The 12,508-nt window shown below is 39.1% G+C and overlaps 1 protein-coding gene across 1 annotated transcript; it reads right to left on the bottom strand.

The window, feature by feature from the left end:
• Nucleotides 1–3,038: 3,038 nt before the first annotated feature.
• On the bottom strand, nt 3,039–11,039 carry LOC122885837 (leucine-rich repeat-containing protein 58-like). The gene is made up of 4 exons (XM_044217532.1): nt 10,303–11,039; nt 5,915–6,043; nt 5,454–5,731; nt 3,039–4,919 (listed from the first exon to the last, which is right to left on the bottom strand). Exons 1-4 carry the CDS (start codon nt 10,758–10,760, stop codon nt 4,726–4,728), a joined length of 1,059 nt encoding a protein of 352 aa, XP_044073467.1. The 5' UTR covers nt 10,761–11,039; the 3' UTR covers nt 3,039–4,725.
• Nucleotides 11,040–12,508: the final 1,469 nt, after the last annotated feature.

Here is a 12,508-nt window from a genome sequence, read left to right as displayed (position 1 = left end):
CACATGTATCAGCTGGAAGTCCACCAACCAAAATAAATAACAAGCAAAGCTTTTCAACCAGTGACACACTATTTCCTGTTGAACCACTCCTGACAGGCAACACCAGCGTTTCCTGACATGGAAGCATCTGCAGCTGTAGTATTTGAGACCGTGTGGGTGTAAATGCATTGTTCTGTGTGTGAAACATCACCAACCCCTTCCAGCCCTACACTGTCCTTGCCAGAGCCTGGACGCTCCCCTGTGACATGTCCAGGTTTGCCCACTAACATACCCAAAGAAAAATCCTTCTCTGGAACGCTGCTGCTCCCCCTGCAGTGTTGCTATGGACCTGGATTAGCAGCGCTGGATCAAAGCCCCAGCAGGCTCCAGTCATGTCCATGGTGTTTCTACTGAAAGCAGTGATTATGATAAACATATGGGGGAACACATCAGTTTACTCACTCTATTTTCAAAAATGCCTGCCAGATAATACAGTATAATAGGTGAGCCTGTGAATGAGTTGAAAAGGCTGCTGATGTTGAAATAAGCTCATATGCAGTTTAGCATATTACACCACAATTTATAACATATAATAATAATTTACTTAAACCTGCTTTAGTTGAGTTTTTGGCCACTTGGAGGCACTGCAACAAGCTGTAGACACATTGACATATTGATATTATGAATATGGCAAACTAGCAGCTTTAAAGTATTTAAATTGAAGTTGTAATAATAATATCTACTAACAATGTGACAGTAAACCTTTGCATTTTTAAATTTTTCAAAAGTTTAACAATGACTTTAAAGTTAACAGTAAAAAACCTAACTCATGGTGCTCTTACTTACTTTTTTGAGAACTTTCAACAGTAGTTTGACAAAAAATAAAAAAATTCTTAAATCAAGGTCCACTTACAAGCTTTTCCCACAGCTTTCAACTGCTTTTTGCAGTTTTCCTCAATGGATGGAGTTTGATGTGTCATCTCCATGACAATTGAACGAAGAGATGCAATTAAACTTCCGGGAAAAGCAGAGGAAGACTGCAGTTGAAAGCTCAGGGAAAAGTTGAGTTACAATTTCAAATTTTGTTTTTTACAACCTGGGTGTCACAGAGGTCCAGGGACTAAGACACGTCATATATAAACTGCAACATCTCGGGTTCAATTTCTAGCTGGTCATCCCCCTCTTTCTCTCCCCACATCTTGTCTGCCTCTTTACTATCACTATACATTAAATATAAAAATGTCCAAAAATGATCTTTAAAAAAGTTACACCTTTCATGAGGCACAATCACAGGTTCATGTGATAATTTGATGTTGTTACACTATTACATCATGGTTACTTTGCATATTCTGAACAGCTGGAGGAACCTTTTCTTACTGTGGAGATGAATGGTGTAGGGTCAAGAGTGACAGTGACAGCATACATGATAGAGGAAAAGAAAAGGGAAGAGTGAAGTTTCAAATTATTCACCATAGCAATCAAACATTGTTACATTGCAGTGGATGATTATTCGCCCACCACTTGCTTTCTTTCCCCTGTAATCACCTCCACCTCCTCCCCCTTGCTGTGGGCTCCAACCAGACGTTCTCCTTTTAGGATTAGCAGTGTAACTCTGAAGACAACGTCTGATTGTTGTGAGGGTGTCTGCAGTGTGTGGCTGTCGTGTGTAAAGGCTCAGCTGAGTGTAAATTTGAAACTCGTCATGTTTGAGGTCTGGCATGCCTGTTAATGCACACTGGCTATACTGTGAGCTGATATGAGTTGGTATGCTTCTGACTGAGGGCGATAAGAGGCTTAGAGTATCAAACGCCCCGTATGTCAAAGCACTTTACTCTTTGATCTTTTGATCACCTGCAATACTGTATGTATTGTTCACAGTCACTGTCAAGAGACTGGTGCCCCCATGAAATTCAGCAACCAAAAAAAAAAAAATTTAGATGGAATTAATCCTCACATACGACAATGCCAACAAGACTTATGAGAAATATGGCCACACAGAGACACACATTTACCTTGCAGAGTTGCAGACGGCTAAAACAGAGGCAGCTTCTTCCTTCTTTTTGATCAATCCCACTTCAAATCCTACTTTTCAACGCCCAAATTCAAGACTCATTTTATTTTGTATGACTTTCAGTGTGACCTCAACCGAAGCTGACTTTACTCCTGAGAGTTGGTGACAGCTACTCTCCTCATCTGCCAGTCACAGCTCATCGCTTCCACTTCACCGTGGTTGCATCACAGTTGCATCTCAGGTTGCATTTGTGACAGCATCCTCTTCTCTAACATTCAAAGCATGCAGAGTGTGAGCGCATGTGCACTGCACACAAGGCTTAGGTGTAACAGAACTCCACACAATGTGCTAGAGAGTTTCCTAGGTACTTGCTGTTGGTAGATGGGTCCTATGTGCACTTGTGTTTTTGAAAGATAGTGGGGGGAAAAAAGGGGAAAAGAAACACTGCAAAAACACTAAAACCCAGCTGTGACTTGGTCAAAGACCATTCAAAACAAACAAAATATGTGAAACTCAAAACATCACTCTTGCCAGCCAGGCTGAAAGAAACAGTGAGGTGAAAAGAAATTAAATGAGGCGCTGAGATAGGAACAGAAAGTGTGAAAAGAGACGAGAGAAGAGGAAACAAAGTAGTAAATGGCTCTTGGCAGGTGATGTTAAAGGATTAGCAGATTGTGCGAGGCAGAATGCACTCATCCTGGCATCTCTTGGTTCTGGGTTACAGAAAAGGTCTTTCAGTATTCAGCCTCGAGAATTAACTCACCTTCATATGCAAATGAAACCTGGACACATTCAAACTACAAAATGGTTGGATTGGTTCGTGTCAACATACACACAAAAACACACACTTCAAATTCTCCCTATGGTTGTTGTGCATCTTTTGTGCACAAAAAAAAACACATTCTATGTATAAATATCTTGCCTTTTAGCAACTTAAAAGAAATTTAAAAAGGTAAAACAGTATAATGAAAATGTTTTATACATTCTCCAAGCCGTTGTTCTAGATAAACTCACAAATCGAATCACAAAAGGTCACAATACAAACACATTTGAAAGCTATTACAATCAGTCTTTATTATTGTAATGATATTCTGTACAGTCTACTTACATTATCTGAAGGGGTTACAAGTAAATACAATTAATATATCTCAATATATTTTCTGTTTAAGTGCCATCTATTCTGCAGGTCATTTAAATATGTAGTATTTAAACATTTGAAAACAGATTTCTATAAAAGCAGTTCATTTTGTTATAAAAAGGTTACTTTGTCTCTTTACTGTTGTTAAGCTGATGAGTACAAAAATCACTCAAAAACAGGACTTTATAATTCATAATGTTAATCTTGTCACATTTCCGGGTGCATATATCACATTTCTTCATATTCTGTTTCACTGTGTTAGAAGTCGCCATTATAAAATACTCTGGTATAGGTGTTACTGTAACAGAGGAGAGGTCTTCTGTTTTCTAAACACAAGTCTAATGTGAAGCCATGGGGAGTTTTTCCTCCTCACTCATGGACACAAACTGGGAGGCTATAAAATCTCCCGGCCTTCCAAACAAGCAGGGAGATGAAGCAGAGATGTAATCAGGAAAAGAAGTGGTTTCCTGTTAGAAATGTAGGAGTTTCTGTCTCATAAAAAATCAATTCAGAAGATAACTCTCTCTGATCCTCCATTCACACACATCTATATTCTTAAGCCCAGAGAAAACAGACAGCCCTCAACATAAACATGAAGGCTGCTACTGTGTTTTGCTGAATAGCTATTGTTTCTGTGCTAGCACAGTGAATGGTTTTCCCGGGTCCACCCTACATCCACTTCCTGTGAGTACGCCTGGACAAGCTTTCTTCCACATACTCACATATCTCATACTCTGGGTTAATTTAAAACAACTAGTTTTTCAAGGCTGGTGTGCAATGACCACGGTGCTAACAAAAACAGATAAACCTTGATCTTTTGATATTGTGTGGGACAGCTTTACTGTACAAAACCTTCGCCCAGCAGGACCACACACAGTGTAAATAAGGCCATCTCACACATCTACTCAATCAATTTAGCATACTGTAGCATAAAACTAATGTTTCTGTGACATACTTCAAAAATCCCAGACTTTTTTCATAGTTGGCATAGCAGCATTGATGCTCACCTAGTAAGAGAAATTTAAATGAAACCTGGCTTGTGTGTCACTAGCAGTTGGACAAAAACCACATTGTTCATATCCAAACTTTCAGAAAATGCAGAATAATGTGCTGTAGCTAATAAAAAGCACCATGTATCGTATGAAAGATAAAGTATGTTTCCCTGAAAAGGAAAAGAATCCTGCTACTCCTTCAGTCTTCATTGAGTTTTACTACTCTCCTATGTTCGACCATGAGACCAGCACTTTCATGGAGTCATGACTGACAGACAGTGGATTTGCATGGCTACATGGGAAATATGAGGTTTCCTTGACTCATGTTATGTAGAGTGATGTGTGGAGAGACAGGGAACAGATTCCTTTCCAAAAAAATGTGTTCAGGGCTACAGTAGGAAGGACCGCTGTCTCACATTCTGTGCGTTATATACAGCCACTTAGGCTGTCTGTAAAACGGTATTGGTGTTTGTGTGTGTGTGGGTATGTGTGTTTATGTGTAGTAAAGTCTGACAGCCAAGTTCATCTCTGTATAAATGTTGAACACAGTGACAGAATGAGAGGGCCGGGCTTGGCCAGAGGGTGAGAGGCTCCTCTATGTCGTACTATCCCAGGAGCACCCTCTGCAGGCGGTAAGCGGGCACACTGCTCTCGTCCTCCGACTCTGCGTCGCTCTGGGGGTTGGAGCTGCAGGGAGAGGTGCACTCTGGGGAGCACAGGTAGTGCATGAGGGGCAGCCGGTACTTTCCACAGAAGTCTACAAATTTGATCTGGCGCACACATGAATCAAAGTAGACACCTGGAGAAAGTTGAGAGTGACAGGAAAAACAAAGCCAGGTTCAAGTGGCAGGTCAGTGACTTGTATTGTTCTGTGAAACAATATTCATACATTAAATCGATGTCATAAACTCAGATGTAAGGAAGACGGTACAATTAGGCAGGAAACAGTAAAGGAAAAAAAACAACATATGTTATATATTACCTGGGGATTGGGACCCCACACAAGACAAAATTAAGGAGTTGCAAGATCAAAGATCATGGATACTTTTTACTTCTTCAGGCCTCTAAAAAGTATTCAAATAAAACAAAGGGAAAAATCTGTTTTTGTTTGGATTGGTCACAACTGGTAGACACATGCAACCGGTAAAGAGGGGTCACAAGTGGACAATGCCTCATTTTAAGGAGTCACAAGCCAAAAAGTTTGAGAACCCATGTGTTATCACATATTGGTGGAATTTTATAAAATAAAGAAAAGTCCTAATATTTCATAGAATCATAACAACTCAACATCAATCCATGCATTTTCTTCACATGCTGTGAAAAAGTGTTTTACCGGCACACTTGGGGTTGGGGCACTTGCTAGCCAGGTCTAAGTAGCGCAGCAGGTTTGAGGGCAGGTCACAGGGGTAGTAGGGAATATTTCTGCTCTTAACGGTACGTCCTGCCAACTCTAGCAGTGATGGGGGGTCATAGGTCATCTCCTTGACAAAGCGCACCACCAGTGGGTTGCCACGGAGACTGAGCTCTTGCAGGTGCACCAGGCAGAGGATCTCCCTCGGCAGGTAGGTGAGCAAGTTGTTGTGGAGACTTAAAGATCGCAGCGAGTGGAGCCTAAAGGGAGACAGAGAGGCACTTTGAAATGCTGTCACCTACAAAACATGACTACAGGAATGTGCAATTAATCAGATCCATGCAGGGCAATTGCACATACACATTTAGCTTCTATGTAATCTCTAAGGATACTGTTTACTGCAGGTTACACTGGAAAGATACTGGTGGTGTATGTGTAGTTACCTGGTGAGCTGCGGGGGGACACTTTGGATGCGGTTGTCACATAGGACCAGGTAGCTGAGGTAGGGCAGGTTAGCCACTTCTGGAGGAATGGCTGAGATGAGGTTTCCACCCAGATACAACAGCTCCAGACTAACAGAAAAAAGAGAGGAAAAGATTAAACTTGCTATGTTTAACTCAAGTACTGTATAATATCACGCAGTCCCACAGTCCCACATCTATTATGCTTAATGCTGTTCAATTCAAATAAGCCCTGTTTGATTGTATTACTGTGGTTTGGCTGTAAAGCGACTTAAACAGATGCCAAGACATTCAGTTTGTTTTAATGTAAACTAGAGTTTGAAAAAAGAAAAACACATAACTTTACAGGCCACAGGGGGAGGAAGATATTTTACTGTGAGGTACTTAATAGTCGACAACCATGGTTAGAAGTTAGCTAATAATTTTGTACAACTGACATCTTGGTGAGTCTTTCACAGTCTCCCATGACTGAAGGATGGGTCAAAGGATAAACTTAAAAACAGTACTTTGCAGTATATAATCCTATATTATTCAATACAAAAGGTTGTGGCCATAATTTACCAATGCATGGTTTTTAGAGGTTTGGCTTCAACATTTGCAGTTTGTACTTAAATTTGCTGCAGTGTCAAAGTCAAGGTAGCCATGTTTATACATGAAAGGTAACAATGCTATAGGAGGGAATTTCTCTGGTCAAGAAAGCTGAGTGATTAAAACTAATACATACCACAAGGGGGAGCTAAAGGTGCATGGGTTCACGCTGAAGAGTTTGTGCGCATGCGCTTGTGTTTCTGTGTGTTGAAATTTGTTTGTGGGGCCATGCTTACAAATCATCAAAAAGACGAAAGACAGAGGTGAACAGATACAGCAAGAAGTCCAAAATGATCTCTGATCGTTAGGACATGTTTTGTACAGTACGCACATTTATGCATCACCCACTCACAGCAAGAGTGTCCGTTTGAAAAGGTAATACATGGAATAAATTTACATCTGTATTAATTTATTTTCTTGATAAAGATAAACTTGATTACATATGTGAGGACCAGAAAACCACTGCTTCCAAGTTTAGTAGACAATTAAATTGATATGTACATGCACATTTGTTGTATTAAGACAACAAAAGGACCCTGGTAGGTTAATGGAGGTATGGAGTATACAGGGGGTAATTGCGAGTGAAACAGAGAGACAGGGAGAGTGTAATGGATGGCTGGTCAGCGAAAGTAAGCTGTCAGGCCATCTGCCTGCTGGAACTGATGACACAGCGACTGCGAGACAGGAAGCCATTATACTGTCCTTGGTGGCTGAGCACCGACTAGCACCCTCTGTGACGGGAACTGAGACATTCAGGGTCTGCTTACTACCCTCACTGACACAGTGGCACAAATCAGCCACCAGATATTGGAGAGTGGTTGAGTTATGGTGTGCATCTGGGAAAAAATACAAAGCTCACAATTTTCACAAGTAAGCAAAATGTAAGCCTTTTTCCCGGGTCATTCCACCCATGAAACACAGGGTTGAGGTTTCTTCTCTACACACATCAAGACATATGGCAAATACATGTTTTACAGTTTTATAGTATTTACCCAGGCTTAGACTGTATGTCTTAGTGTTTTCTGATTCACAATTAATATGCTTTTTGACACTGACCAAGAGAAAAACTTGTTAATGTCAAAGTGAAAATAATCTAAGTTATTGGAATTACATGCAAAAAGGCCTTTTTTACAGCAGATGTTGTGACTTGTCAAAATGGAAAAGTAGGAAAAGCACAGGTGTTACTAATAACATAAACGATGGCTTAATTCTGTTCAAGTGTCCCAGTAAGTCATGACAGTGTGACAGTGAGCCAGCATGCACAATACCAGGACCCTGAAACTGAAGCAGCTATAAGTTTCTTGATGTATCTGTACTTCTATCTGTCTTTGTGCTGCTGTAACACCTGAATTTTTCCTCTGGAGGATCAATAAAGGATTATCTTAATAATTTGACCCATCACTGTAGCCTCTTTGTGACAGAAACATTATCAACATTTGGTCTCACTTTAAATGTAATGTAAATAAAACTATAGGAAATTAAACATTGGTGCTTGTTTAATGAATTAATAATTCAAATCTTTTTATAGGAAATTCAAGCCAAACAACCAGTCTAAAGGGTATTTAAATAGTATTTCCATTATATGGAAGTTGTTGGCATAATAAAACTAATAGTGAATTTTAATTTCAAGAAAAAATATCTTGTTATAAAATACATTACTTGCCTATGGTCCTGTTTGATACCTGTCAATTGGCCAGTTCCAGGCAGCAAAAACGTAGGCTATGTAGAGAATCAGGATATCCTCAAATTAATATATAATATTCATTACTGAATGAGCCACACTAGTGTGTTTGTGATAAAGTGAAGAGGCTCAGATGTTTGATCTTTGGCCGGGACAGTGGGTCACTGTGACATGCTACTCTTAAACTAAATGATAAGATAGAAATAGCTCTCATAGCTCCCCCTCTTCTGCACCTCCTTTTCTGTCAATATCTTCCACTCTAACAGAAAACAGCAAACATACATCTTCCTAAAGCTTAAACTGACTGCTGCTGCTAAATGCACACAATAACTGCACTGTATTTTTTGTCATGAGTCATGTTCTTTCTCCATACTTTTTATTTTCTTTACAGAATTAAAAACAGTCTGGAATAGTTACTGGAATAGCGCAATTATCCTGCACACACTATGAATCATGGTGTTTACAGGATAAACTGACAGGAAATGAACATGACACATACAAATAGACGTAAAAGCGGTGGTAAAGTGGTAAATACCATTAAACCCATAAAAACAATAACAACAACGACAAAATATAGCCGCAAGCAGCAATTCTGGGGTTCGAGCCAACACAGACCATTAGAAGTTTAAAGCTTTTGATTCTGGACCTTGCATTTTGGGCCTTAATTACAACGTCACCATGTGGCTGATTGGGCTCATATTTCTGTGGAAGCACATACACATCATTTCTAGTTATTGGGCCAAGTTTCGTATTTCTAGCTCATTCCATCTCACGGGAATTTTAGCCCAAGCGACAGACAACAAATAATAATAATAATAATAAACCAGCAATAACATAGAAGGTTTTCAGCCCTGAATATTTACATATTTAAATGACACTTTCAAAAATGCTACAGGTTGCCTGGGTGTGACTGTGTAATGGATACTGTAAACAGTTTTACAAATATTGTTGCAAAGTTAAATAAGTGGGTCAGCTCCTCTGACTCTGTGGAACAGCAAGTTAAGTGTGACTAAAGTGGGTTTACAGTCATTTTTATGACCCAACTGATAAAAAGGGATTCCAAGTTTTTTTTTTTTATATGGAGCACATGTGGATAACAGCTGCAACAGATAAAAACTCTGGCAAATGCAAACCAAGAAAGTACCAAAAATTTTAAATGTCAGGATGAACTTTTGCAATGAACAGAGCATAGGGACTAATGTTTGGCTTCTCACTGTCACTTAATCTGCTGATTATTTTCTCAATTATTTAAATAATCATTTTGTCTATTAACTGCCAGGTATTTGAGAAAGATGCCAATCACAATGTCCTTAAGCCCAAGGGAACATCTTCAAATTGCTTATTTTGTTAGGTAATTTTGCTTGAAAAAAAAAAGTAAAAACGATTAATCACTTAATTAACGACCAATAAGTTCAGCTGTACAGTTTTTGTCACATAATAAATACAAAGGAAAGCATTGTGACAAAAACTGTACAGCTGAAATTATTAATGATCAATCTATAAATTGATCTTGAACAGAATAATTACTTATCAAATCAGCACATTTATGTTCTGTCAACTAACTACTCGATTAATCAACCAGTAATTTCAGCTCTTATTTGATACTCATTTCTGATTGGCTGGTAGTTGCCTGTTAGACGTTCCAATCAACAGTTTTACCACCATTCTAAATCAGTGTATAAGTTATAACAGCAGGTAACCATGGCGACAGCACTTCCATGCTATGTACCAGTTAACTGAAACGAGCCACAGGCTAAACCGACTACAAATAATCTGAACAGCAACAACTGACATGGGTATAAACTCGATAATATACTCCGAGGTGTCCCAATATGGAAAAATAACATACTCGGAAGAAAGCTTCGTTGGCTCCTTCGTCTCCACGCCGTCCATTATTATGATTTATCAGTATATCTTTAGTTATAGAACATCGTCGCTTAAATTGCCAACTGACCTAGCTAGCAGCTAGTTAGCTACAAAGAGAATGTATGTATAAGTTAAGTAACTGTAAGATACCGGGCCTTGCTAGCTACTTATTTGAACTTTTAACAATGGTGTTAGCTAACCATAAATGTTAGTGGTATTGCCCTCCATTACCTACCTGGTTAGATTTTCTATCTCTGCAGGTATACTTTTCAGTCTGTTTCCGCCGAGTGAAAGCGACTGAAGGCGCAGCAGTTTCATACACTGAAGTGGGATCTCCTCAAATCGGTTCCCACTAAAGTTCAACACCTCCAGCTGCAGAGAGCCGAACTCTTTGGGCAGCGAAAACTCATCCAGGCGGTTGTTCTTGGCTATCAGTGTTTTCAGCCTGGTCAGTCGCGTAATGCCCTCACAGATGGCCGACAGTCCGTTATTGCTGATGTCCAAAAACTCGAGGTTGCAGAAAAGGCTGACTGACGAGGGGAGCAAGGCTAGCCGGTTGTAGTTCAGGTAGAGCTGTTTGGTGTCCCTTTTCCTCTCGTCGCTGATACTTTCAACGCTAAAAGTGTTCAGACTCAAACGGGAAAAGTCAAGCACGCTGTCGCCTGCTGTCGCTGCCCCTTCCTGCATCTCCATTTTGGCAATTTTAGCGTGAATTTTAAACTCTGAACAAAGTCCTTGCAGAAGTTTTACTGTAGGCTGAACGCCCCCGTGAATCGCGAGTTAGCTCCAGGACTTGTCGTCTGTTTTTGACAGGGAGAAGGGAGAGCTCTCTATGCATCTGCCCGAAACATTTAACCACATCTCTAGTGAAAATCTAGGTCACTAATTTAGTACTGACGACAAGCTACTGTGGCTACATGTAACAACACCAAATGCAGTGTCGCTCTCCGACAATACAGCAGCTATTTGTGTGTAATATTTGCTTCCATGTTTAGAGATTGGATAATTCTTGACGCAAATCCCGCCCACGCAACCGTTGATTGGTTAGTCTCCCAGTCTGTCATATTACAAAAGTATTAATTAAGGGATTGTAACACGTTTATTGCTCAGTTTATTGACATTTTATAGATATACACTACAAAGTTGTGTGTAATTGCGCTGATTACATTTTTAAGTCTTGCAACAACGTGGTGGCCTATGATCCATCATGCACAATGCCCAGCTCGGTCTGCCATTATGCAACACCCCTCTTCGGTTACATTATGCAATACTCTGCTGACTTAGATGTGCATAGATTGAGAACTAGGTACAGGATAATTGGATTCCTCCCACTGTGTTCAGATCTCTCTATATGACTGTCACAGCTCTATTCTGTTCATGTTTCTTTATGAGGAGAATTAAAGCAAATCCTAGTGGTGGGAAGTGAGATTTACTTAAGTAGCCTACTGTATATGTACAGTTTTAAGGAACTGGTTCTGACTGCTCTAGTTACTAGTTAATGTGTAGACTAAGATTTTAGATTCAAAACATGACATGTCATGTCATACATCTTATACACAAGTATATGTATATACTTGTGTATAAGATGTATTGTGATTGTTAAAACGACCAAACAGTATATGAAAATAGACTCTGTGCCACCTGGACTAGCTAAAACACTACAATATTGCTTACACGATAAGCCTGAAAATGCATTATGCCACTGACCCTTACATTACCCCTACAAAGTATTTTAATAGATTAAGAATATAAAGGTGTATCTATTTTTCACTTTTCCAAACAACATTTCAAAGTGCTTTACAGTAAACAGCATTTAGCACAATATCAAACAGGAAGGATAGTAATTCACACAAGAGCAACAAGAGAGAATTACGCTGTGGTGGAAGTACTCAGATCTTTTACTTAAGTAAAAATAGTAATACTACAGTGTAGAAATACTGTTACAAGTAAAAAGACCTGCATTCAAAATTTTACTTAAGTAAAAATACAAAAGTATTAGCATCAAAATATACTTAAAGTACAAAAACTAAAAGTATGAAGGCCCATTTCAGAATAACAGCTATATATCATATTATTCGTTTATAATTATTGATACATTAATATGTACATCACTTTAATGTTGCAGCTGGTAAAGGTGAGGCTAATTTTAATTACTTCATACACTGTTAGGTAGCTTGTGAATTTCCCCCCGCGGATCACTAAAGTCTTAACTTAACCCATAATAATACATCCTAATTTATTTGTTGATTATATTTTGTATTAATCTGAATCTGCAAAGTAACTGGTAACAAAAGTTATTAAATAAATGTGCAGTAAAAAGTACAATATTTCCCTCAAAATTGTACTTAAGTACATTACTTGAGTTAATACTCTTAGTTACTTTCCACCACTGGAATCAAGAAATAACAGAAATAGCACAACAAAAAAGTAAAGGACAAAAA

Source organism: Siniperca chuatsi, linkage group LG12 (assembly GCF_020085105.1).
Source record: "Siniperca chuatsi isolate FFG_IHB_CAS linkage group LG12, ASM2008510v1, whole genome shotgun sequence".
Taxonomy (NCBI): domain Eukaryota; kingdom Metazoa; phylum Chordata; class Actinopteri; order Centrarchiformes; family Sinipercidae; genus Siniperca; species Siniperca chuatsi.
The sequence above is the reverse complement of the archived record's forward strand: the minus strand, read 5'-3'. Positions and strand labels throughout refer to the sequence as shown.

Bases quoted from the DNA above. Each gene is read 5' to 3' on its own strand.
- LOC122885837 (XM_044217532.1), bottom strand. From the start codon at position 10,760: ATGGAGATGCAGGAAGGGGCAGCGACAGCAGGCGACAGCGTGCTTGAC. The intron at 6,044-10,302 runs GTAGGTAATGGA...TTTTTCTGTTAG, and splicing joins GAGATAGAAAATCTAACCAG to TCTGGAGCTGTTGTATCTGG. The intron at 5,732-5,914 runs GTAACTACACAT...GTCTCCCTTTAG, and splicing joins GTCCCCCCGCAGCTCACCAG to GCTCCACTCGCTGCGATCTT.